The sequence below is a fragment of the Caloenas nicobarica genome, chromosome 9, assembly GCF_036013445.1.
Source record: "Caloenas nicobarica isolate bCalNic1 chromosome 9, bCalNic1.hap1, whole genome shotgun sequence".
Classification (NCBI taxonomy): domain Eukaryota; kingdom Metazoa; phylum Chordata; class Aves; order Columbiformes; family Columbidae; genus Caloenas; species Caloenas nicobarica.
Window position 1 is genome coordinate 17654694 of NC_088253.1, and position 26314 is coordinate 17681007.

General features: G+C 46.3%; 1 protein-coding gene across 3 annotated transcripts in view; it reads left to right on the forward strand.

The window, feature by feature from the left end:
- HYDIN (HYDIN axonemal central pair apparatus protein) overlaps positions 1-26314 on the forward strand; it is a 138114-nt gene that overhangs the window by 39657 nt on the left and 72143 nt on the right. For all 3 annotated transcript variants that reach the window (XM_065640591.1, XM_065640592.1, XM_065640590.1), the window contains exons 9-17: positions 704-803; positions 4651-4769; positions 6799-7022; positions 11204-11271; positions 13223-13458; positions 14253-14353; positions 15610-15745; positions 16264-16428; positions 19782-19934. In XM_065640591.1, coding sequence (XP_065496663.1) covers positions 704-803; positions 4651-4769; positions 6799-7022; positions 11204-11271; positions 13223-13458; positions 14253-14353; positions 15610-15745; positions 16264-16428; positions 19782-19934 — 1302 coding nt within the window. The remainder of the gene's footprint in view (positions 1-703; positions 804-4650; positions 4770-6798; positions 7023-11203; positions 11272-13222; positions 13459-14252; positions 14354-15609; positions 15746-16263; positions 16429-19781; positions 19935-26314) is intronic.

Consider the following 26314-nt stretch of genomic DNA (forward strand, 5'->3'; position numbering starts at 1 on the left):
TGGTTGAAAGAGGTGTGGAGCTGTAAGCAAATCCCATCTTTCCTTGTTTGAGCCTGTGTTCAGGGAAACAGGAGTGTGTTCACCTAGCAGAGACAAACAAGACATGTCCAACTCTCAACTTCATTCTCAGATCTTTTGTAACCTGTGTGCTGGCTGACCACTTGTGGCACGGGGCAGAAGCAGCCAGCAGCAGGGAAGGTGTCTGTTCTTCACTGATCCCCGACTCACCAGAGTGCATTATATACTTAAATACACATGCATGTGAAGGGTATAAGAAGCTGGACCTTCTTAACTAAGAATAGAAAAACCCATTTGATTTGCTAAATCTCTCCTGGTCAGAGTAAAAGTGGTCTTGTAGCCATAGTAATACAGGGATATATGGGAAGGTTTGCTGGAGAGAGAGGTACCTTTTCCTTAGAACAGCTGGTATCTCTGAAGAAATCCTGCTTGATCTTCTGGAGTATGAGCCAGTTTGGTTGATCCATCGTACCCCTAATTTAACACAATGCCTGTACTGGGTGCCACTAAAGGTAAGGGACTTAATGTTTTTTTGCAGCTGCTTCCAAACTCATAACTTTTGTTGATAAGTGTTACTTGCTCCTTGCTCTTCATTGATGCTCTAAATATAGGCTACAGGGCTGTGGCTGAAAACAAGAAATGTTACGTTTGAAGATAAATGGTTTGCTGTCTGCTTCTGTTTTAGGAGGGAGATGTCTGGCCAAATTCTTCAGCTGAAATTAATGTCATCTTTAAACCCCAAGAAGCCAGGGTGTATCAAGAAATGGTCTACTGCGACATTTCAGGTACAGCGAAGGCACAAATAGGCTTCCAGCCCACTTGGTTGTTGTGTAATTGCCAGGAAGGGTCAGTGGTCAGCAGGGCAGTGCTGCCTCATGCCCACTGTCCCTGGGGTCTCCAGGGGTCTTCTGTCCAAGGCCAGCCCTCAGGATGCCTGGCTGAGCTTCGATCGCTTATCCTGGAACAACCAAGGCAGTGAAGGGACAAGTTTTCATGCCATGGGTTTGCCAGCATTTGCTCTGCTGCGAGGTGTCTCTAAAGACAGAGCTACACAACAGAACAGCTTTAGCAGATGAGCACTAAGCTCCTGTAGACCATTTAACTCCAGGATGAGTCTTTATTATGTGATTGCATCATCAGATTCCTGAGGTGGTATGAGCTGAGTTCCAGCGTGCTCTCAAACCCTGGATCCCCTCCCGCTGCACAGACACTGCCAGATTTCGGGTGGCTGAGCCCTGCTGAACGTGGGGTGTCTGCAAAAGGTCCAACTCTGGCCAGCACGTGCTTCTCTCCTTGCGTGGGAATTGTCACCTTGGGGCTCCTAGTCTATGGTGCACATGGATAGCGTTGCACAGGGCTTGCTGTACTCAGCAGGGTGATCACCCTCCCTGGAAATCAGAGTGCAAGCTGTCTGCTAGACAAGCTTTATGCTCATCCTGTCTTACAGAAATGCTGTCAAGTCATTTTCTGGGAGTGGTTATCCTTGACCCACCTGAGTTATACCATCTTTACCCTTACAGAGGGGATCACTTTGCTGTGCTATCATGGGGCAGGGAATGCTTGCAGCAAGCTGCCTGGCTCAGGTTACCTTGTCCTTCTTCTGTGTCTCTGCAAGGTGCTGCTTAAGGTGTTTTTCAAGAGTGGGAGATGGCTGTCAGATTTCTATCCAGGGATCATCATGGTTTTCTCCATCTAAGAGGAAGAGGTGCAGGACTCATGGTCCTCCAGCAGCCAGGCTCCCATTCTGGAGAGTGGGGAAATCACTAACCCAGCTGCTTTGTTGCTTTTCTTAGTGCTCTGAGCTGATGGGTAGAAATGTCACGAAACAGCTTTTTATTTATACAGTAATTGTGCAGAGTTTACTCGGCAAATGCCACCTACAGTAATTATACAGGGCTTGTGTTAACAAACTGTCTTCCTGCCTACCAGCTGCAGTTGCTAGAGCTGTGGAAGGAAAGGATTGATTTTTAAAAGTTGCTCCCAAGGGGTTCCTTGCTCTGGGATTTTTGCTCTGGTGATGCAGGTGTCCATCACTTTGCAGGAATCTCCAGGGGTTGTGCCAGGAGAGTATTTTTGTTGCAGAGAAATAGGAAAACTACCTGCATGCAACCCTTGAGCAAATCTGGGAGTTATAGGAAACAGAGCTGGGCAAATGATCTATGTTTAGAAAGAGGATCCTGCTCTTGAAAGACCCTGATGGGCCTTTGGGAGAGCTTAACTCTTTCACTGGCTCCTTGGAAGAGAACCTTGAGGTGGTTATTTAAATGATGTTCCCGCACCTTGTCCCTTAAAAACGAGAGCAGATCCACTGTATTGTCAGGATGGAAACTGTCCCAGAGTCAAGCTCCCTGGGTGCAAAAAGAGTTTAAAGAAAACAACAGTCTTTAACTAGGGAGTCAATTAATTTTGCTTCTTCGTTCCTCTTAAGAAGCGTGACTGCATTCCTCATGCGTTTGCATGCCAGTCACAAATCCCTTTGGAGTGTGATGTGCAGATGCCTGCCCCTTGCTGGGAATATTTGAAAGCTTTGCCCCAGTGCGGCACTGTGAATTGTGCAGCTGGACCTCATGCCCCACTGAAAAAGGGCTTTGCTGGCCTCCACTTTTTTTGCAGGTGTCTCCATAAATTGCTTAGCAGATGCTTCTGGATCAGGTGATTTACAGAACTAATCAGCATTGTACAGTTTGCAAAGCTGGCAGTTCAGAAGTAGTTTGAAATTTGCTCTTGGCAAATATTTAAGCTCAAAATGAACTTTCTTAGTTATTTAGGCAAATAAAGCTGTGGTTCTTGAGTGCTGGAAGGAAGCACACAGTGGGGGCTCAAACACCTAAAATTCATTTTTAGGTTTGTCTGCACACAGAACTGTAGTAGGTTACACTTTGCAAAACCTCTGTCTAAGCCACTCTCGCAGGAAGAAGCAAAACCCCAAATTACAATCACTCCCTTACCTTGTGATAGAACTGTCCTGCACCAGCAGAAGTTAAGGACTTGGGCAACAAAATCCTGTGCTGTTGGGCCACCTACACCCTTAGGTGTTTGAAAGCAAGACAGCAATTCCAAATTGTACACCCTGCATGATGTGCCAAGATATTATTCCCTCTGAGATCCAAATTCTCACTCCACAGTATAATATATGGATTTGGGATTGAGGACAAGGAGGGTGTAGCCCTTCTGTGCCTGTGGTCTGTGTGTTCTGGGACATGTGATGCAAGCTGGAGATATCTTTTGACAGAGAGCACCCAGTACTGCCTCTTTTATAATATCTATGCACTGGAAATACATAGTCCTCCAATTAATGCCTGAGCTGTGAAACATAACTCTCATCTCTACCAGCTGGGCTTTGGCTACATCCACTTCAAAAATGTTGAATTCAACAAAAGCTCCTTAGCTCTTCCTCTCTGGCTTTGGACATTATTAAACATCCTCATGCCATGGTTGCAAGATCAAAAAGTCAGTAATCCTCAAAAAGGCTGTTCCAGGAGAGTTTTTTCAAGTTGTGATCTCAGCACTGTGTTGTCACACCTGGGCTGCTCTTTGCAATAAAAAGTAATTTTGGAAATTTCTAGAATAACTATGCAGCAGACTTTTTAAAAAAGCAGCCTTCAATCTCTAATCTTTAAGTGGTGAGCATCACACAGAAGGAGCTTGAAGGACAGAGGAATATTTTTGCACAAAAGCTACAGCAAAGGTTATATACAACTTTTGGGGCTCTTTTCTCCTTGTGCTACTTGCTTTCACTGCAGAGTAGAATGGGATGGCAGGGAGAGGCAAGCTGAAATTCGACCAAGGATTCAGGTGCTTTGGGCTGTTCCAGTTGTTCAGAACAGCCTTCAGACTAAAACATCCTGCGCTATGTCATCCTAGCAGACTTATGGAAGAAAATTAACACGTTAGAGTTAAACAATAAGCTTTGTGGTCTCAGTTACTTTTGCAGGAAGGAATGTGTGTATTAGCAGTATATTAATGGCTCATCTGATCTCAGTAGTGAGGAAGCTGGTTTTCCATATCTGCTCAGCATGCTTCAGGTCAGGTGTCTTTACAAAGCTGAGCTCTTGGTATCGTGCTGGGACTAGATGACTTCTCCTCCTCCCTGGAGATCGTAAAGCCCTGTCTTATTTAGGTGCTGCTGCAAGAGATGAGCCCTGGAGCACCCAAGTATGGAGCTGTACGTTGGCCAGAGGCTCTGCCTGCTCTAAGCAGCCCTCAGATGTGCATATCACCATTACCAGGGAGCTTCACCTTGCTCGAGCTCGTACTTCTCCGCTCCTGTGCTGTCATCTCTGATTGCATCAGTATAGAGAGTGTATTTTTATCTTCAGTTCTGTTTCATGAGCTTTGTGCCTTCACTGAATGGATTTCAAAGCTCATCTAATCACGCAGGAAGAAATTCAGAGGTCGTGTTTTAAACTCAGCATCACTTTTTTCAGGGTGCAAACTGATCGCTAAATTAGAAACCAACCCCAGGGTTTGGTTAAAAATTAGAAACCAGCCCAAGGACATAGCTCCTGAGGAAAGAGAAGGGTCCTGTATCTTCTCCTGGAGCATCTAGAGCTCTAGCACAGAGAATAACATTGAGGCAGCCTGTAAAATCCAAGACAGATTTCTTGTGCTGAAATGGAAATCTCTCCCCAGGCCGTGAGACCAGGCTACCTCTGCGCATCAGAGGGGAGGGCATCGGGCCCCGGCTCCGCTTCAACTTTGAGCAGCTGGACATCGGGAAGGTTTTTGTCGGATCAGCCCACAGCTACGAGGTGAGCAGTGGGGACTGGATCTTGGAGGCTTCCGGGGCAGCAGTGAACATCATGCACTTGCGAGATTTTTGGCAGCTCAGGCAGTTGTGTGCAGGGAATACTTGACATAAAAGTCAAATTTGGGAGATTTCACAGAATCTGTATACTTTTGATGGGGTCTGAAAGGTGTGTATGTTGCTCATGAAGTCCTAATCCCTGCTTTTTGGCAACCTCCTCTTGAGAGCAGCTGGGAGGCTTTGTGCAAGAAAAAAAAAAAAACAACCCTGTTGACACATGAAAGCAACACTGGGTCAAAAAGATAAGTGTTCGGAGACTTTTGTTCCAGCCCAAGATGCAATGCGCCCTTGTACTCTGGCTGTTGAATAGGAGCTGGAGCAAATTACTATGTTTGAACTCAAGACCATCGCAAGCATTTTTTTTGAGTTAAATGCATCCTGCTGATTCCTGGGAGTCAGAGGACAGCTGTGCAGCCTCCTGGCTCAGAGCTGCCCCTCGCAAAGAAATGGGCAGTGTTTTCCCTTGCCGAGCAGTCTCTCGCCACACTTTGGACTGAGTACATCTCTGCCTCTATAAAGAGCAAAGCATTTCTGGAAATGAAGCAAGGGAATTTTCTACATATTTGCCTCCCCCTCAGTGGTGCCGAATCTTCTGCAAAAAACTAAGAGCAACTGAAAGAGGTAGAAAATGAGGCAATACATCATGCCAGACACTTTCAAAAGCTTGACTGTGTCAGGGAAGGACACATTAAGGTGTTTTCTTACCAAAATATTGTGCTCTCTATGCATTTTTAATGCTGATACTTTATTGATTCTCTCTATATCAATTTATTACTTTCATTACTTGACAAAATGTGAATAAGTAGGTGATACTTAGTGCTGTACTAAGCAGCTAGACTGAAGGTAAACCTTGGCTCAGCGCAGCATCCCTAAGTGCAATTTGTAACGAAGGTGTGAAACACATGAGAAGAGAGAGGAGTTTTCAGATTACCATTGCGGAGTTTGAATACACAAATATTTTCAACAGCAGCCCCAGAATTAAAAAAATAAGGGACATTTCTATGTTCCTGTCTCAGTTTTTCTGACTGATTTTGCAAGGATAAAAAGTGTGGAAAAGAAATCTGAAGCAGCTAAGTCCGTGGAAATGGCAGGATTTTGCCCTGCAGCAGTCAGAAACTTTACAGCTTTGGTTTCAATAAGTTGTTGGTGACTGATTGCCAGTACTCACAGCAGACGTGGGCACTTCTCGATCAACATAAAAGGTGAACTTCAACAAGTGCTGTGGGATTGTCTCACTTGTTTGAGGCATTAGACCTCTTGAATGTTCAACAAAATTTGACTTGGTTCTAAATTTGTGGTTTATTCTAATAATGGTAAAATTTTAGATGGTGGCGGTGAATATTTAGGAAAGAGAAATTCTTTGGAGTAGAGGGAGCTGCTGTGCACTTCCCTCTTGTCCTTTCCTGACACTTCCAGTTGAGCAAAGACTAAGAAACTATCAGATAAGAGAAAAAATAAACCTAAATTATATACCCTAGTGGAGTTGGGGAGTGCTTCTAAGGTTGGTTATGGTGCTGGTCTGAGGTGTCGTGTTCTGCACGCAATAAATGTGTTGCCTGCAAGGGAAGCTGAACATGTTCTGTGCTTAGCAGGATTGGACTCGTCTGGAGCAGAAGCGGTTGTTGGTGATGGACTAGTAATGCTGCAACTGCTCTTTGTTGCTCTTAGGGATGGGTCACAATCAACTTGGTGATGCTGAGCAGGTCCTCTGCACTGGAAGTTCAAGTGGACTGCTCTGTGTCAGTGGAATAAACCCAAAGTGACTCTGGTTTTGTGAAGTTATCACTGCTTTGCATGAAAAAAACAAAAGGCAGAACTCATCCTATTGTATTTTCTTTGACTTCTGCCAAGCAGCAGCACACAGCATCTTCTGTCTCCTACAGATGTTAATTGTTAAATCAGAAAACACATTAGCCTTCTGTAAGAACGGGAAATTCCTTATGTATTTCTGTTTTGCTTTCTTGCTGCTGCAGGCGGTCATGTTTAATAAAGGAGCCATTGATGGTATCTTCAGCTTGGTCCCTCCAGCTACAGCTCTGGGCTCTTCCTTCACCTTTCTCCCCAAGGAGGGCACCATTTTGCCAGATGGGCTCCAAGTCATCCAGATCTCCTTCAGTTCCACTGTCCTGGGGCAGTTCACAGAAGAATTTAAGTTCAAGGTGAATGGATCCCCTGAGCCTGTGACCTTGACTATCAGGTGAGAAGGGTTACAGGAGTTCAGTGGGCACATCTGTGGCTGTCTCTGGGTAACCATCTCCTGCCTACCTCATTTTATGATTGAGCAGAGAAAAAAATGATGTTGTTTAAGGTCTTAGTGTGCGGATACTAGGATCAGAAATAAGATTAAGAGCCAAGGCTTTTTAACCTCAGCTTTAGTTTGAACCTTGCAATTGCAGCAGTAAATCATGCATAATTGTGAGAAGAAATGACAGAACAGTTTGGGTTAAAGGGGACCTTCACAGTTCATCCAGTGCCACCCCTGCCATGAGCAGGGACATCTTCACCAGCTCAGGTTGCTCAGAGCCCCGTCCAGCCTGGCCTGGGATGTCTCTAGGGATGGGGCACCCACCACCTCTCTGGGCAACCTGGGGCAGTGTTTCACCACCGTCACTGTAAAAAATATCTTCCTCATATCTGGTCTGAATCTCCCCTCCTTTAGTTTAAAACCATCACCCTTTGTCCTATTGTGACAGGCCCTGCTAAAAAGCCTGTCCCCGTTTTTATCATCCCTTTTTAAGTACTGAAAGGCTGCAATAAGATCTCCCTGGTGCCTTCTCTTCTCCAGGCTCAACAACCCCAACTCTCAGCCTGCGTTCCATCCCTCGGATCATTTCTGTGGCTCCTCTGGCCCCTCTCCAACAGGTCCATGTCTGTCCTGTGCTGAGAACCCCAGAGCTGGACCCAGCACTGCAGGTGGAGTCTCACAGGAGTGGAGCAGGGGCACAGAATCACTTCCCTCAACCTGCTGCCCACCTGTGACCATGCCTCCTATGCTCTCAATACCCAGTTTAACTTCTGAAGTCTTGGGTTCATCTGGGAAGCAGCTTTGCCTTCATGGTTGAACCAGGGTGGCTCTGTGAGTTTCCAGGACGCTGTTTGCACAGAATTTGGCAGCAGCAGCTTCCTTTTGTGACCCTTTGTCTCTCTTTGAGAACCCCAGGGCTTTAAGTGACTAACTATGCTGGAAAAAAGTTTGACAGGAAAGGTGTGGCGATGCCTACTGCCCAGTGTGGGAACCCAGGAGCTGGGGTGACTCCTTCCTACAGGTAGCTCGTTACTCATTGCGCCATGGCCAAAGTGATGGTATCGGCTTAAGGCAGGAGATGGTCTGGGGTGTCCCACCTGAACACAGCAAGGCCAACAGAGCTTTGGAGATGGTTGAGTGATGGGCTGGCCTTGGATGATTCCGCAGCCAGAGGCAGTGTTTTTAACATCCTCTGTTAATCTCTACAAAATGGGTGGCCGCAGCCTCATCATCTCTCACTCTAATGCGTTAGGACAAGCTGTCCTCCTGGCTCTTGCACAGCGAGTGCTACGGTACCTCCTTTCTGCAGCCAGGAAAGTGCTGATGTGGGTGATGGGGAGCTCTGCAGCAAGAACTGTCACAAGGACTTGGGCATCATCCCATGGGCTGGTGCTGCTGCAAAAGATAATCCTCACCAAGCAAAGGGGAGGAGGCGGGGGGGAAATAAGCTGAATGATAGGGTAGGAGAGGCAAAGCTCACTTACAAACTTATCCAAGCTGGTCTTAACCATGGGCTGGTGGGATAACATGCTGTAGGCAGGAAAGCTGATACTGTGTGCTCTGGAGCTGTGGGGCTGGCTGCTGCTGTTGGGAGGCACTAGATCAAGGTATTAAAGAAATGAAAGGAATCTACAGTTGATTTTACCAATAAGGTAAGGGAAATGGACAAAAAAGAACAACAAGGTTATTACTTTGCAAGAGAAAAGAGGTGAGTAGGTCTGTTGACCTCAGTAGAGAAACAATTACGTTGGCTTTGTGTTTGGAGGGAAAGTGCTGCTTTTTTTGGAAATCAAGAGGGAACACTTCACAATCAAATAATTTATTCTCCTCTGTCCCTCCCCCAAATTGGTCACGGGGTGTTATTGCATAAGCAGCTTTCTCCTTGAGCAAGGGCAGGTTTCATTTGTAAAGATGTGCTTATCACAGGAAAACCAGTTTTCCTTGGATTGTGCCCACTGCCTCTGCCCCGCAGTGGCCTTGCTCCTGGGGAAGGAAAGAGCTGTCAGAGTTGTCTTTTGGCTTCCCCACAACCAAATGAGAAGGTCCTGTTTTCCCACTGATGCCCTGGCTCCCAGTGCCCAGCACCACCTCCTCTGTGGCCACTCTCTGCCAGCCCAGCCCTGAGCTCAGTGCAGACCTTCTGTCTCAGTAAAGACGATGTATGTTCATTTCTTTACCTTCTTCTTTATCCTTGTATTCCTCTCCTTCTGGATGGTGGCTCCTGTGCAGCCCATCTGACAGTAACCCAGTGTCCCCATCTGCTCCCATACAGCTGTCCCTCAGTAGTAACTCCCATTGCAGTCCCCTCTCTGTCATCTGCCTCCTTGCTGTCTGTCTTGCCTGTGTTTCAAGGATCCTTTATCTCTCATTTTGTAGCCCCACAATTCAAGCTGTTTGTTTTTAAACTGTTTTGAGATGTCCACCCACTGAGTCAACCTGAGCCTCCCTCTTCGGGAAGTTCTGCACACTGGATTTAGTCCTCCATGGAGGAAAAACTCCCAGTTGTTTTGAATGAAGGTGAAATGACTGGTGGGACACTGGGCTGCAGAGGAGGGAACAGGGATGAGAGTTCAAGTGGTTCCTCTCCCACCTTGGGTTATCCTTCCTGCTCTGCAAGGACCCTGATCTCCCTTCACAAGTGCATTATTTAGTGCTACTGTAAAACACAGCTGTTGCCAAAACCACTGCCTTTCCTTCCATTCTCTTGCAAGCCGCACTGTTATCAGCTGTGGTGCACAGAGCTCTGGGTTGGCTCCTTGCCTGAATCTTCTGGGCAGTCGCTTGGATGTGGTGCACTCAGCAGAAATGGCAATCACATCCCCACTTGCCTGGCAAGGCTCATCCTTGGCAGTTTCCCAGTGTGATCCCCAGTCATGGCTGGTTTGGAGGTAGTCTTCAGTCATCTCCCTTTGCTCCATCCAAAGTAAGCTGTTGGGGCTTGAGGGGTTAGGTGTGACTATATGAGATCCTTGGAGAGGGAACTTCAGCAGCAGGGATTTACTACCTGACTTATTCTCAGGAACTGATTCAGCTCCAAGAATCAAGAAGTAACATTGGATTGAAACTCCTAAAAGTTAACTTTTCTCACTGATGTTTGACTATGCAATCAGAAGACGCCCAAACTGTGGGTGATGATTCTTTCCTCTACTTGGAAACCAACTTTACAAGGTCTTGAATGTTTGTTTCTTTGGTGTTTAGAAAGGTATGCTGAATGAACCCGGGTCCCTCCTGCGGGATGCTGGGGTCTGTTCATGTGCAGAACAGACCCAGTGGCAGTCCTGGGAAGAAAACTAGAAGGCACTATTCACTGTGGTCCTTGATTTTGAACTAACAGGCAGAGCCAGCATTGACTGGCATCAACCATGAAGTAAATTAATGAATGTTGTGCAGCTCCAAGTGCTGATTTCAGTGGATGTTGGTGAGTTCAGGAGTTTGGAGCCTGACTGCTGAATGTAAGGATGGGCAACAAAGTGTGGTGGGCTCAGGACAAGCATGTTTGGTAGTTTAAGACGTGTTTCTCTTGGATGTGTCAGCTGGTGCATTGGGGACTAGCTGATACTTTCTTCCAAGATGCAACTGTCTGCTGTGTAGAACTGTTACTACTTTTCTCAGTGGATGTTGGGGTCTCCCCTGGATGTATGTCTCAAAATCCTGCATGCATAATGATTGTTTGGATCAAGATCTGAGAAACATGTTGATATACTCCATGGAAGCACTGGTTCCAGCTAAGAAATACCAGAGCAGGGGAACCTGCAGCTGGAAAGGTGAGTTACAGTGAGTCCACTTTGGTGTGGACACCTCTGTGTCCATCATGTTACAGATGGGGAAACCAAGGCACAGAGCCATCACTTGTTCATGGTCCTTCACTTAGCCAGCAACAACCTGGGGACATACCCTTGTCCCCCTGCCTTGACGTGGTGCCCTCAACCACTTCAGCAGCTATCAGCTGCCAACCACTTTGCTTTGACTGTCTCCTATCCCTGTGGATGCTGTGCTGAGCACAAGGGTGATGGGTTGATTTGATCCCCACCATGGTTCTGAGACCAGCTTTGATCCATCCAAGTGGTAATAAAAGCTGAAAGATTCACAGTTCTTTAACTAAGCCAGTGCCTCCTCTGCCTTTGTCCTCACAGGGGCTGTGTCATTGGACCGACTTTTCATTTCAATGTACCTTCCCTCGTCTTCGGTGATGTCTCATTTGGTGAGTGTGCCGTGGGCAGGTTGGGAGGTCTGTGCATTACCAAAATGGAGCACTTGAACATAAGAGCATCTGTCGCTCATTTTCCTCCAAAACAGCCTTTGGGGTGTTCAAACTAGGGCTACTGGTTGCTTGGGCAGTATTTTTGCCATTATGAGATCAAATAGGACCAAAGGAACAGCAGGTTGGTATTTTGTGGTGTGTGTCATATTCTGTTCAGCCCCAACCTCCCAATATTTGGCAGCAGAATGGCTGTGAAAGTCCTTGTCCTGGGAGGGCACAAGGGGATGGGACTGCAGGAGAAGGGGAGTTGAAACCATATGCTGGTCTGTAGCTGCTCTGGGTAAATGTTCCTGTTGTAAGGCAAGGATGCTCTTTACCCACCTGACCTTTAATGTGAGATGTTAATTAGTGCTGTGAGGGTACCTCATTATCATATATGAGGTAATATGCCCGGGTAATAGCTCTGCATTGGGCACTGATGTCCCCAGAGATGTGGACTCCTTCTCCTTCCCCACCAAAAGCCCAGCTCTGCTGACAGCCCTGGTGAGCCTCCAGAGTGTCTCTATTGAAATGCAAATTTGGGTTCTCCATCTCAGTCTTACAAAGGGCTTTTTACTGAGATGATCTAAAGTTTAAATGTGAAATCAATTGTGGATTGATTGAAGGGCCATTATCATTCTGTGCCCAGGATGCCTCTGTGTTTTCATGCTGTTTGTGGACTTTTAAGAAAACTCATTACCTTTCCTGAGCTGCTACCTCCCCTCCCTACACCACCACTCTGCCACTTCTTTGTTTCCTTTTGAATAAATAAAACAAGAAACACACCAGGCAAGAAATATGGTTATGCAATAGGAGATTCATCCTACTTAATCTGATTTTCTTAATAAGGTCTTTTCAGCTGAAGGCAGCTATTGTATTTTGGCTTTTAAATGCACTGTTGGCTGTTGTCTGCACCTGGTGACTTCAGTCTCATTTGGGATTAAGTCTGTGTTTGTCCTTTCTGTGCAGCTCCCACCTCCCTGCTGGAGTCTTTGCTGGAGGTGGGCAGTGGGCACTGGAGATGGGCCTGGAGAAACTCCCTGTTGTCTGCAGTTGGTTTTCCTCCCCATCTGTATTCAAATAACACTTGGGAAGCAGCCACGGGAGATGTCTTGCTCTTGCCAAGCTGGCCAGCCAAGCCGGGTGTCTGCTTCAGAACAGGTTACAGGCTGATGTCCTGTCTCAGATATGGTTGTATCACTGGTTTTCCATTATGCAAAGCATGAAAGCTGAAGTGATGTAAACCTTTGCGGGCAGTAATAAAAGCCAGTGTGCAGTGTGGATGTGATGTCCCCATTTGTTAGGTAAGGTGGGATGTGGTTCCTGATAATTTCTAAGCATCAGGCTTGCCTGATGTGAAGTGGGCTGCAAATTGTCACGTGCTCAGTCTGGTTGCCCCAAAACTGGAGATGCCTTAAGGATCCTGCCTAGAGAAACTGCATTAGAGTGCTTTGCATCATGCTATAGCTCCTACTTTCATCCATCCTTTCTTCTACTGTAGCTTATCCTTGATGACACCGCACTATTCTTATGTATTGAAAACTGGGAGTGTTCAGAGTTAACAGGGAATTTCATGGACTGAATTTTCAGAATAGATGGTCTGTCTGAATGCACGCTCGTAAGTGAGGAAATAGTTGATTTTGCTGTTGAGGCAGGTGATAGTGCTCCTCATAGTTGGAGAAAAACTTCCAGTGTTCAGCATCACTAAGAGTGGACATTGCCAAGGAAGCAGTCTCTGTGCTCAGCATAAAAAGGAACTGAAGTGTCAATTAATTCCTTGCTTAGCTTCTCAATTAGCTGCAATTCAGATTGAAAAGAACTAAACTCTGAGAGCAGTTTTATTGTAACAGGATATTCACACCAGGAATTGTGGGGTAATAGGTGTGTAAATTCATTTGTGTCATTTTCCTAGGCTTTCCTCGCACCTTGTCATGTTGCCTCACTAACACCTCCTTGGTGCCCATGACCTTCAACCTTCGTATTCCTGGGGACGGCTCGGGGGACGCCAGTGTCACCAGCTCTGCTCATATGTCGGACACCACTCCCTTACCCCGGAGAAGGGCAGCTCAGCGTCACTTCAAGCCAAACGAATTTATCATAAAGCCCCGCAGAGGGACTATCCGCTCCCAGGGAAACGTGAACATCCAGGTATGGGAAGATTCCGGCCATATGTGTTTCAACAGGTCGATCTGAAGCTTCACTGATGTACAAGAGAGCTTTAGCACTGCTAGGCTTAAGCATATATGCACTAGGGTTAGGCTTTTGTTAGCTGGGTTACTCTAGGACTTTTTTGAAGGAGCACCATTTCGTTTCCAAAATCATAACCTGAAGATCATGTACCATATGGCCAAGTACAGAGAGTCATTCATGTGTTTTCAAGAACTGCTTAGAGTTATTTGATTTAAAGTAGGCAGAGGAAGGGTGAGGACAGAAGGTGGCTGTTAAAAAGAGAGATGTCATTGTATAAAGCAGTTTGCTTTTCTTTCTGGTCTTATTTCTCCTTTCCTGTGAAGCAGAAGGAACTGTATTCACTGTGGTGATCTCCAGTGGGGACGGAAAAAGCTTTGGCAGCAGTGAACTGCCCTAAGCATCCCACTGTAAAGCTGAACTAATTTTGTTGAAGTCAACAGACTTTCTCTAGATTTGTTATTGTAGCTGAGATGAAAAATTGGTCCCTTAATTTTAATACCGTGGTGAGTAGAGCACTAGCCTAATTGTGCTTTAATTTAGCTTACATATGCCCTGATAACTGCACAGTGTATTTAACAAAGATATTGTCAGAAGGCTTTTATTACTGCCAGAGACTGTGCTCTACACAGGGGCCAGCAGAATTAGGGCAAAAACCTTCCCTTCCTTACTGTGGAACGAGAACCAGAGGCCACCACACATGGACAATGGCTTTTGGGAGTGATCAAGTGTTTGATGCTCTTCTCTTCCTCTAGGTCACCCTGTGTTCCAACACAGTGAAGAGTTACGAGCTGGCTCTGGTGGTGGATGTGGATGGTGTTGGCAAGGAGGTGTCGGCGCTGCTCCTCACAGCCAGGTACCAGCACTTCCCTTGCAGCTCATTGTCCTTCCTTGTGCATCTGCTGCCTTGCATATGGTCTGCTGGCTCCAGCTCCAAATGTTGCTTAATGAGCTAGTTCTGCCCAGCTAGATATGAGAACAGCAGTGCTCTGGAAGCAGCTCATGTTGAGAGGCACCTGTGTTCAATGGACAGGCACAGCCCTGAGCCTTTTTCTAATGGGAACAGTAATTATATTCATTATTGGCCTGTTTTTTGGTGCTTGAGGTGTAGCAAATTTCCAAAGGGCTGCCTCTCTTCTTTCCTGCAAGTGATGGACTTGTGCTGAGTTGTGACCAAAAGGCAAAATTTGTTTGGGACACAGCAAGCAGCCTGCTGAAAGCTCGTGTCTGGTTCAGTTAATGAAGACACGTGCAGATGGGGAAGGGCTTGTGGCGGGACTGGTGAGAGAAAAATGAAGGCAAGATCTTACAAAAGGGAAAATAGTTCTTTGTGTGGAAGGTGAGTTCAGATTTCTCTGCTTCCCTCTGGTTCATTTGGGCATTTATGTTCTCAGACTTAAGCCAAAAGTTGTTCTTGCTGCAGCTGGATTCAATCCTGTTGTGCTGAAGTGGGTGTCAGTTTAATTATAAGTGGGATGCAGCTCACTGGTGCTGTTCTCTCTCCCAGGCCTGGGCTGCAATTCTATAAAATAAGTGCAAATGGGACCTGTGGGGATAAAGGACCAAGGTAGCTGCAGGAACTGAGAGAGGGTGATCACCCACTGTGTAAGGCAGGTGGTGGCTTGTTTCCTCCATTGCTGGGGCAAATGACTGAGTTTTCAGGCAGGGCAACAGCGGTATGGGAAAGGAGGGAGTTGTTTTCAGTGAGACACTGGTAGTCTTGTGTTCCTTGAGCCCTGGTGAGCACTGGTCCTTGGTGGGAAGGCTTCCCCAGAGCTCATGTCTTGCTGGGAGCATTGGGAGGGTCCTTGCAAGCCACCTGGGGTGAAGGTGCCCATCAGACATCTCTGGGACAGGACACTGCTCTGCCTGGACACTTGGCCATGCTGGCAAGCCTCTGCAATACTGAGACTCGGTTTGTCCTTTCTTTACCAGAAATTGCAGAATAAAAGTGAATATAAAGAAGTTAAAAGTGATTTATTGCTGTAGGGGTATTGAATGTCTATTTGACAGTGACAAATGTGTTATGCTCCATTTCATGCTATTTAGGGAGTAAACAAATTTACATTCTCTCAGTATCTCTAATTCCCTTTTGGTCATCTCTCTTTCTAGATGCATAGTTCCTCAGCTGCAAGTGCTCAACCCTGTCATGACATTTGGACGGTGCTTTCTAAAATTCCCTTATCAGCAGATGCTGACCCTTGTGAACGACAGTGATCTTCCAGGCTGCTACAAGATTCTGCCTCAGGTTTGGCATCGCATCTGCCTTTTGCCCTCAAATGTTACTGAGGTGTTCATTAGGAGGAAAAAGGAGTTTGGATAAGGCCTTGCAGGTTTATATTCAGGTAGATTCCTGTTTTCAGCAAACATAAAGGTTTAAGAACAGGAACCTACCTGAATATAAATTTTAGGAAGCAGTTAAATGGGAACCTACCTGAATATAAACTTTAGGAAGCAGTTTAAACTCTTTAGGAAGTAGTTTCTATCGTAGTCTTTGGGTTGCTTTCAGGCAGGAGAACTTATAGGAGTGTGAATAGCTGCTGCAAGGAGGCTACCAGCACAGGAGCTGGTGTTTACAGATGCGTCAGCTTTTGGACCCTTTGAGGATGCTAAGCCCGTACTAGTCTTACATCTGGTTCTGTGCCTTTTTGCTTTCTCCTAGGGATTTTAAAAAAATGTGTGAATTGCTGTTGTGGTAGATGTCAAGAAGTTTAAAGTTTCCTCAGAGGTCGCTCTGAAATTGGGTTTGATTCTGTCCTTTTATAGAAACACAAGGAGGGTGCTGCTGTGTGGTACTCCAGCCCTGCGCCGTGTGGGGTCATCCGGCCTCACAGCTCAGTGGAGGTCCCATTGATACTGGAAGCCCAGAGGTTGGGAGAGCAGGACACTGTCGCTCGTGTTGCGATATTTGGGAGCGAAGAATCTCCACTGGTGAGTCCTTGGGGATGTGAGTCTTTGTGCGACTCATCTTGGTGGAGTGTAAAGTGTACAGGCAGGGTTGCTAATTCCAAGGATCCTTGCTGGGAAACAATGGCTTGTAATGTATGACTGCTGGGGACAAGGAAAGAAGGGATTCATGGCATGAGCAACAGTTAATGTCTAAAGAAGAGGGAGGATGGTATCTTCTTAGGCAGGTGATAATCTAAGAGTCTGACATGGTGCTTAATTTACGGATATGTGAGACAGGACAACAAGCTCAGTCTGAAACCCAGCACAATCCATGGGTCTTATATGCTGCTGTGTTATTAGATGAACAGCAACTGCTGCTTGATTAGGGCTTTTGTTCAGGAGAACACAGGGGCATCTCTGAATCCTGCTAAAGCGAGCTCTGTGTAAAAAACCATACTGAAAGTCAGGTCTGTCGCATCTGAGAAATATCCATTGTATCTCTTTACCAAAATCCCCAGCCAAAGACACGAGTCTCCACACTGCTTACATCTGGAGCACACTTTTGTTTTCTACCAAGCTTGGAAATGGATAAGGCAAAGCATTCCTTGGCTAGGGCCTCCTGAAATATGTTGTTTGCATTCAGGCATATGCATCAGCAGCAATGACAACAAACTGTAGGCAGGAGAAAGTTGTATGTAGTGTCCTGGCTTTGCATAGCTGAAATCTAGAATAAATTTAGTCAATTAAATTTTAATTTAAAATGATATTAACTTTTGAAGCAGCTGTTTTAAAGTGTCTTGTTGTCTCCCTGAGCACGGAAGAAGATGTCAGAGGATTGCTGGGAATGTTAAGCTTTCTGTAACAGAAAGGAAGACTGACATTTTGAAAGTAGTCACAGGGATTTAAACTTTTATTAAAATGAATGGAAATGATGCTGCTGAAGCCCCTGGACACCACTGAACATCTCAACTCAGGTCTTTGTGGATGTACATGGAAACCAGTCAACAGGAATGCCAGGCAATGTGGGCTTTGCAGGGAAGACTGAAGTTAAACAAAAAAATTGTTCATAAATATAAGGCACATTTCTCTTGAAAAGGAGGGTTTCTCTCTGCTAGAATAACCTAGCCATTTAACTATTTGCTTAACTACAGTGTTTTTGCAAAGCTTTTACACTTGGGCTAACAATTTATAGTTTCAAACTTTACCTTACCTTAATCTTTTTAATCTGGAGATGAATATGTCAGTTTTTTGCCCAAAGGATGAGCATTTCAGCCGGAGAATCCTAACTGTCCCCAAAGAAATGATTAGCATGAGGTGGAGCCAGTGTTTGTGCCCATTAAGTCAATTTTAATGTGCAGTGTTAATGCTGGGTTGCTGCTAGAACCCAGCGAGTGCTGGTAGAAGCCTCACTGGGTGTATCAACAGCACGGACCTGAGTTTCTGGCTGTCAGGTGAGATTCTTTGCATTTTCTATAGGACTGCCCTATAGTTTGTGTGTGGTTTTAGTAGTTGCCTTCTCCAGAGCTTTCTGGGCTAGCGGAACAGCTAACCATCCTGTTATACATCTTGCACTGATGGCAAATCCTGCCCCTGTGGATCATTTGATGCAAATCTGACCTCGGGAGAATTGCCGCAATGTATTCCAATAAAGCAAAATATAAACTTGTTCTTGTCTTAAGTTATGCCATCTGGTATTGAGACCGAGTCTTGACACTGTTTTAGGTGAAATGTGGTACAGATCTTTCATCCAGGTTGCGTAGGGTCCCTCCATGGGTCTGTTGCCTGGTATTTTGTTTGCCGGTGACTGTGTGCCAGCTTTAGTTTGTGTGTAATCTCCTGCATTAAGGAGCTGGTAAAACCCAGCCCTGGGGTTGCTGGAAGGGAAGCTTCATGTGCCACAGGCAGGAGATTGGGCAGCTGGCTGCTGTCAGAATTAAGTGGTCACTCAAACCACATCTGTCTGCCAGGGACAGATGCTCTTCATTCCTAAATGATAAAATGTGATATGACATTACCATTGACAAAGCCAGCAGTGCTGCTGGGGGCAGGACGGGGTGTATGTGTGGCAATATTACTGATGGCAAAGTTGTCAATTCTTGTTACTGCCTTTCCCCATGTGTTAACATTGCCTTAACACTGTTGAATGGGGTTTTTCTTGTCTCTTTTAAGACTGGAAATATTTTTTTATGAGCCCTTTCCTTGTTGAGGATATGTCTATCATGTTAGTACACAGTTATTGAAGCCAGCTAGCCTGGGCATCCTCTAGAAGTTGTTCTGCCCGTCTCTAGAGGGTTCTGTCCTGCTTTTGTTGCTCTTGTACCACTGCCACCTGGAAGCAAAGCCAGCACAGCTCTTCCCCCCAGCTCCCTATTCCTGGGAGCTTTGAGCAGCATCACCCCAACTGCAGCTCTCTGTGCCTCCCTTCACCCAGGGGGATAAAAGGTCCATCATCACGCATGGTTTCAGCTCCTTATTTCTGAGGTACCAGCCTTGGTGCGTGATTTTTGGCTCACTCTTCCACAGTGTCCTGTCAAGGGATGAACATTTCTGGATGCTGCTCCTTCTGGCTAGTGATTCTGATAGCTGTCAATGCCATTTCCTTGAGTCAGACATCATTAAAGGTTTTGCATCATGGAGGCTGGTTTCTTTTGTGGTTTAATCATACCCTGTGCCCTCCAGTGAATCGTGCAGCAGCTTGTCAGTCTTGGGAGTTTTATGCATTCAGATCTTGTTTAAAAGTTGGGGGTGTTTGGAACTGATGAAATCCAGCCAGAGTGGATAAATTCTCATTGTTTTTAATGATGTGAGAAGGTGGTTTATCAAAGGGATCCCACATTCCTTCTCTAATAGTCTGCGCCAGTTCTGCAAGAACAAAACTTTGGTGTCTCAGACTATCAAAAGAAAAAAATACTGCATATAATACTAGTAATACACATAAGCACAAATCAGAGGCAACTAACTTGCATGATCCCTGCTCACAAGAGCCTGCTTTGCTTTGGGCTTGTGCTGGTTTCTACAGACGTAGTTGTGGGAATGTTGAAGAAGTTACTTTCCAAGTGTGGCTGTGCAGCAGCAGGAGTCAGAGGGTGGTTTGGGGCAAGACTAAGATGTAAAAGGAATGGGAGCAGGCACAGGGTAGAGGAATGAGAGCCAATATGTGGAGGAGCTCTGAATGCAACTGTGAAAAAAGCAAACACGGGCAACTGGGAGCTTGTGGCTTTCAGATGGCATTGCTGGAGACCCCACACTTGCTCCAGGCTTTGTTTCAGTCTTACAACACTGAAAACATCAAACAGCTGTAATTATCCCTCGGTCTAGGAGTACCCTTAAAGCTGTCTAATCTTTTTAAACTTTCCCCGTTCTTTTTGATCTTTCCTACCTGTTTCCTGGAGCAGAAAATCCACTTAGTGAGCATTGGAGAAGGACCAGTTGTCTACGTGCAGCCGAGCAAGATAAATTTTGGCAATATCCAAGTTCTACAGGATGCTTCCCGAATTCTCCACCTCTCCAATCAGACTGTCATCCCTGCATCCTTCTTGACAGAGATGGTAAGTATCTGTGGGGCTATTTTCCAACAAAAATGACTTGTCCATAGTAGCTGGTGACTTGATTTACATATATAACAATTTCATATTGCTATCTGAGAGAGAAAGGAAGTTATTCCATCACAATGTAGCAAGAGGAGCATGGTTCTGAGTGCAATTTTAGCTGGGGCACTCCCCAGTAAAAGAGAGAGTTTGCAGATGTTTGAGCAGAAATTAGTCTGGATCATTTTTACAAACTTTCCCTTTATTTTGTGAAAGGCTCTGAGAGTCATGCTCTTGGAGCTCTAGGAGATGAAGAGGACCGTGTGGCCCTTTGCTCCTGAAAGGGCATGGGTTTCCCTAGGATCTCCCTGTTATATCTGCATTTGCTTTGTGTCAAACTGTTGATGATCAAGACAAAGGTGTGAGGTCTGTCCTCAAACTGCTTGTGATGAGGTGAGGTTCACACCTACTGGGAGTCAAACCAGCTGGATTGTTGCACAAAAGTATACTTGTAAGGGTTGTGTCCCTGTGGAGTCTGTGGACCCTGTAGTGTTGCAGAGCATCTCTGGAGACCAGCTATACAGATGATTTATAATTCATGGAGGGCTGGGTAGTGCGACAAGCTCTACAGCAGAAGGAGAGCTTGGCCATGTCCCTGGCAGGGGGAGCAGGGAGGATGCAGCTGGGAAGGGCTTGTGTGCTGAGGCTGGGTGAGATGTGCTCCTCACAAAAACCAGTGTTTGGGGGAGGTTTGTCCTTCTCTGTGCTAGGTGGGTTGAACTTCTGGGGCTGGTTAACCCAGGCTGAATTTCACTCTTGCTGCTTTTCCAGCTGTTTCACTCCAGTTTCTGTAACCAGGAGAGTAAATGTAACCTCAAAGCGGGGGTTACTCAGGGCAGCTTTCTTTGATTCCACAGTGAAAATCTGCTTTCCGTCTTGGCAGGGAACAAGCCACCTCAGATGGGTGGTACTGGCAGTTTTTGCGTGCTTGTAGCCAAGGCTGTCCTGCAGAGCTTTGTTTAGGTATTGCTGTCCTGGTGTTGTGCTTGTCCTCCCCAGGGGGCTTGCAGGGGTAGATCTGTCCCTCCCTTGCCTTAGTGCCTTCATTTATGGGGTTGGGCAATAAATCCTATCCTGCTTCCCAGCAATCTCTGCAAATATTGTGGCTAATCAATAAACAGAACAATAATATGAAGTGATCTAGGGATGGTTTCTTTTCCGGTAGTGAAGATGGACTCCGCTGCTCCATAGTCCCCCCTGCTGACTCCACAGGGTTGAGTTACCCTGTGGTGAGCATCTCGGCTTCTCAAGGTAGCTGCTGAGGTGACGGAGATGTTCAAGGAGGCAGGTCCTGGGAACCTGCTCAATCAGCCATTTCAACAAGGGCTCTTCAGACCTTCAACACGGCAATGCTGAGCCTGCCTGATGGGAGCAGCTCTGCAGCAGGCGAGATGTGCTCCAGCTGCTCCCTTGCCATCAGCAGCCGCCTCCTTTGGTGCTGTTTTGCCGCTTCTGTTGAAGTTTTGCCCTTTGCTGCTGCCTTAGGCTGCCTGGTGGTTTATTGATGGGGAGAAGAGAGGACTGAATAATTTTGGAACTAAAATTTGAGATGCAGTTGAGTGTCAGGGTGAACTGCACATGTACATCTGAGAGCAGAACTGGCTCCAGCTGGTGGGTGACTCGGGCATCCTCCATTCCCTTGTGCCCTTGAACCCAAGTCTTGTGTTCTCTAAGATGCCAAAGCTGCTGCTTTGATTTTCTGCTTGGAGATGGCTGCAGGACAGCAAGCTGTGATTTCCCTGTCTCCCATTTGATAGCTAATCTCAAAACCGTGGCTGTTTGCAGTTAGGCTTATAGATCACGATCCCCACTCGAAAGAAAAAGCTATTGATTGAAACTTTCACAGCAGCGTTGGATCAGCAATGTTACAGTACGCTGACTGGCAGCTCAACAAACTGAATGAGATTAAATTCAGGGGCAGCAACAGAGTAAGTAAAGGGTGGTATCTTGTTCAAAACAGAAAAGGAAAATGCTGTAACACAGATGGCCGTGCTGCCACTTTGGTGGTGGTCTTAACCATCACATGCAAATGGCTGTTCCTGTCAAGTCAAGCTTTCCTCCTAGCTTTGTGGGAGAAAAGAGCTTTATCTGAGCAAGCCAAGATGCTTTTTTGTAGATAACTTCACTTTGGGAGAGTGACTTAAGGAATTACCTGGAGTGCCCTGTGTGCACAGGCCTCCCTGTATCCATCTTCTCTTTTCTCTGTTGGATGAGTTGTGGGGAGAGCAGCACTGAGCATCTCCGCTGCCAGAAGGGAAGAAATAAAAAACCTCCAAATCTTTGCATTGAGGTGGGCTTTTTGGGTTTGCAGGGGAGTGTAGGGATTTCATACCCTGGTCCTCTGTTGGCTCACCCCTGCTTGCTGGGGTATCAGTAAGTCCGTGACCCTTGAGACCTTGCTCGTCTGCTGAATCCTGGCTGTCTGATGTACTTCTCTTTGTCAGGTTGCTTTCCTAGCTGCCAGACAGCCCTGTGAGAGCATCCTCTGGATCCAGCACAGGGAGAGTTTGCCTTTTTTGTGGGTAGAAGATACTGGTGAAGTTCAGCATGAAGGAGCTGCTGCAGCTTAGCTGAGGGCTGATGCAACCTGCTGGAAAAAGTAGCGGTTTCCCCTCCTTGCTGCTGCTGTCATCTTCTTTCCTTTTTTTGCCATATTGACAGGTGCAAAAGAGTTGTATTGATTAGTGGAAGTGTTTGCTCTCCCTGCAGAAAGGCAGAGAGGAAAAAGTGTCTGTCTTCGATCATTTCCTACTTGTGTTTTGTCTCTCTGTCTTCTCAAGGATCTTTTATTTGGCTGCTAAGAATGACATCTCTCAGCATCACAGAAGGCAGCTGCATATCACGCCTGTGTGATCAGGAAAGAAAACAAAGGCTTAGGGTGTAATTTTTAGTGGCAGTTTTCTTCTGCCTGCATAACCACCATGCTGGGTCTGTTATGTGCTACTGCAGGGAGGCAAACAGTGGTTTCCTGGTGCCTTGTGATGAGAGAAGAGAGAGAGAACCTCACTTGCGACTTTCTCTTCTAGTGATGGTGCTCTGGTTCCTAGTTTGGGATTCTGTCTCCTTTGACCTGATCCCTGAGCTCCCTAATCCAGAGCCCTGTGCTCCTGATGGAGCTGGCTGCTGCCTGCTTTCCAGCAGCAGTCGTACAGCCAGATGTGGTTGTACAGCCAGATGTGGTCATGCAGCCAGATGCGGTGTATTCAGGAGAGTGCCTGGCGAGCAAGTCCCCTTCCATGTTCCCAGGGATAAGCTGCCATCCGGTTTAACTGGAGCTTGCATTGCAGAAGAGTCCAAGTTTTGTTTAAGGAAAAAGGAAAGCTGTAACTGTTTGTCTTCTCACTGGGATTCACTAGAGAAAATCAAATCATTTCCAGGCAGCATATAAAGGCTCCTGGTCAAACTCAGCATAAGGAAGGAGAGAACATGCAGTTCCTATTCCCCTACTTGCTTCTCTCCTCATTAGCGCAGGATTTGTTTCATTTACTAATTTCATTGCTTATTATCTCAAGCTTTTGACGACATTCCATTTATTGAAGAAACAGCCATATGGAGAGACAGCAAAACATGGAGATAAACCTAAAAACAGTGCTGATAAAGGGATGCTGCTTTAGTGATTCTGTTTCTTGTTGTGGCTGATAGGTGATTTTGTTGTTATCTGGGCGAATTGTGCTGGCTGTGGGGAGAGAAGGCTTTGAAGTGTGTGTCGGCATTGTTTGTAGCTCTTTGCAACTGCTCTCACTGAAGTCAGAGCAGACTTGAATTGGAAAGAGGGTGGTTTTTACATCCACTGTAAATTACTTTTTTTTTTCTTCCCCAAGCATCTGAATAATTAGCCAGCCTGTCAGTGTTTGCTCATAGCAAGACACAGCCAAACAGTACCGTGCCCTTCAAATATATCTGCAATGCTATTTAGAAATGAGTGTTAAATCAACTTTCCAGGTTATGGACAGCATTGGACCCAAATATGTGTTATCTTCCAAGACGAGCAGATCTTTAGAAGATACATAAGCCTAACTCTTTCCAGAGCTGTCCCACCAGAGCCTCAGGGTGCTCTGAAAGCTCACCTTTAGACTTAAACCATTGATTTGTTTTTTAAAGGCTATGTTTTGCTAACACAGCAATATCAGTTTGCTGATTTGCACTCAGTTTGGTCTTGCCAGAGCTGGTTCATGCCTGAAAACTCACAGCGTCATCCATGAACAAGTCTCAGGGCCAGGAGTGAGCAGTGTTGTGCTGGTGGCTGTTTGTATGAAAACCTGAGGAAGGTGGAAGGTTGTGTTCTTCCCAGGGTCTGGGGCATGTGGCTCTTAAAAAGGGGAGCAGAGGTTTGGAGGAGACATTGGGAAAGGTGCCTGAAACCTGGCCACAGGAAAGAGGGGTATTTATCACATCAGGTATAGAATCATCTAATAGTTTGGGTTGGAAGGGACCTTCAAAGCTTATCTAGTCCAACCCCCTGCCATGAGCAGGGACATCTTCACCCAGATCAGGTTGCTCAGAGCCCCATCCAGCCTGGCCTTGAATGTCTCCAGGGATGCGGTATCTATATGAGTTCATGCCCTTTCAAAACTGCTGTATTTCCATAATTGAAGAAATTATTATTCTGCTCGTCTGGGAAAACTAAGCTTGTTGTGTTGTGCTGCACCCGTTGGCCAACTAAATTAGAGTAGCAGTCTTCAAGGAAATTATGCTCCTACAAGCAGGAGTGACTCGGCAGAATGCTTTTCCCAAAGGAAAAGCCAGAGAAGTTTGGTTATTAAACATTGTGCTGGCAGCATGTGGCCAAGCTGTACCCATGTCCTGTGTGGAGCAGTGGCTCTGGTCTCCCCAGCCCAGCGGGGAGGAGAGGTGAGCTGTGGACAGGGGACACGGATGGAGACAAGCTTTGTCAGCTCATTCAGCAGTCTGCTATTAGCTGAACTAAGAGTTACAAATTAGGCTCCATTGTCAGTGGCAGTGAGAGCCACGCTTTGAGGTTGGGTGGGGTTTTTTTGTTTTTTTGGTTTGTTTTTTTTTACTGGCTTTAGATGCTTTGCCTCTTTATTTCTTGACACATCCCCTTGCTGGTGCTCTGGGGCAGAGGCTAAACCAAAGTGGTCCCCATGCTTTTGCTGAGAAGATGCTGGTGCTGAGATGCCAGGTGGGGGCTGGTGGTTGGTGGAAGCATCTCCCAGCCTCGTGCTCTGGTCCCCACCTCCTGCTGAGGCTCACGATGCTTTGGGGCTGTTTTCTGCCACTGACAGTTTGTGCGGATAAAGAGTAGCTTTGAAATGAAGATTGCAGTGTCTCCCACCTTGGGAATGCTGAAACACCTGTGACAAATCTCTGTGCACCACTGATGTAGGATGGGGTTTTATTTCTCCTTCATGTGCAGCCTCCACGAGGAGCGATGGGTCAGCCTGACAAGGTGCGAATCCTCTCTCACTAGAGCTATGTCTTGGTAAAGCACAGCTGCATTTTTAATATTGAGTTCTGCTTCCTTTTTCACCTGTGCAAGGCCAGAACAACCAGGTCGCTTTTTATTAACTGGCTTTAAGTAGCTTCAAAAGAACTGAGTGTGGCGGCTCCTCAGTCATCCCTTAGGGCAGCCAGCCATCCGTCTCAGACACGTGCTGGTGTCCGTTATCGCCAAATTTTGGCAGCTCTTATTCATAATGGAGATCTGTCCTGGGAGAAACTAAAGATTTTGGTGTTGAACTTCTATAAGTGATTGATCCCTTCCCTTGCCTAGCACTCAGGGACTCTGATGTCTGATAGTGCAAGCTTCTACTGGGACAGAAATAGGCACTGTCTTTGTCTATCCAGTGCAAACAGCTATTGCATCATTTTTCAGAGCATTTGGGGATAAGCAAGTAGCAGGGATGTTATGACAAGTTAGATCTTGGTCTCTGAAGTGATGGAGTTTTTTAGCCTGGCTCCAAGAGATTTCTAGTCTCTGGAACGCAGCTTGGATGGGTGCAGGCAGAAGCTGACCTAGAAACCTGAGTGCATCTGGCCTGGCAGAGCCTTCTGGTCCTGGCAGGTCTCCTGTGCAGTGATGCACTGTGCTGCCCCTTGGACCCACACCAAATCTAACTGAGGGAATGAGAACACTATGCAAATCACGCTCTTCTGGAGTGGGCTGGTGGCCTGGCAGTGCATGACAGGTCTGCACTGGGTCACTCTGGGAAATTCAAAGTCTGGCTGCGTTGAGACAGCCTATCATTGTTCCTCAGTAATAGTTTCTTGGGTACAATTTACTGCCCGGCTTGTTGCCAAACTTTGATAAATGAGCTTTGTCAGATAGCAGACTTGCAGATTCACCTCTGGAGCAGAGCTATCGGGTCTCCTTTTCAAGC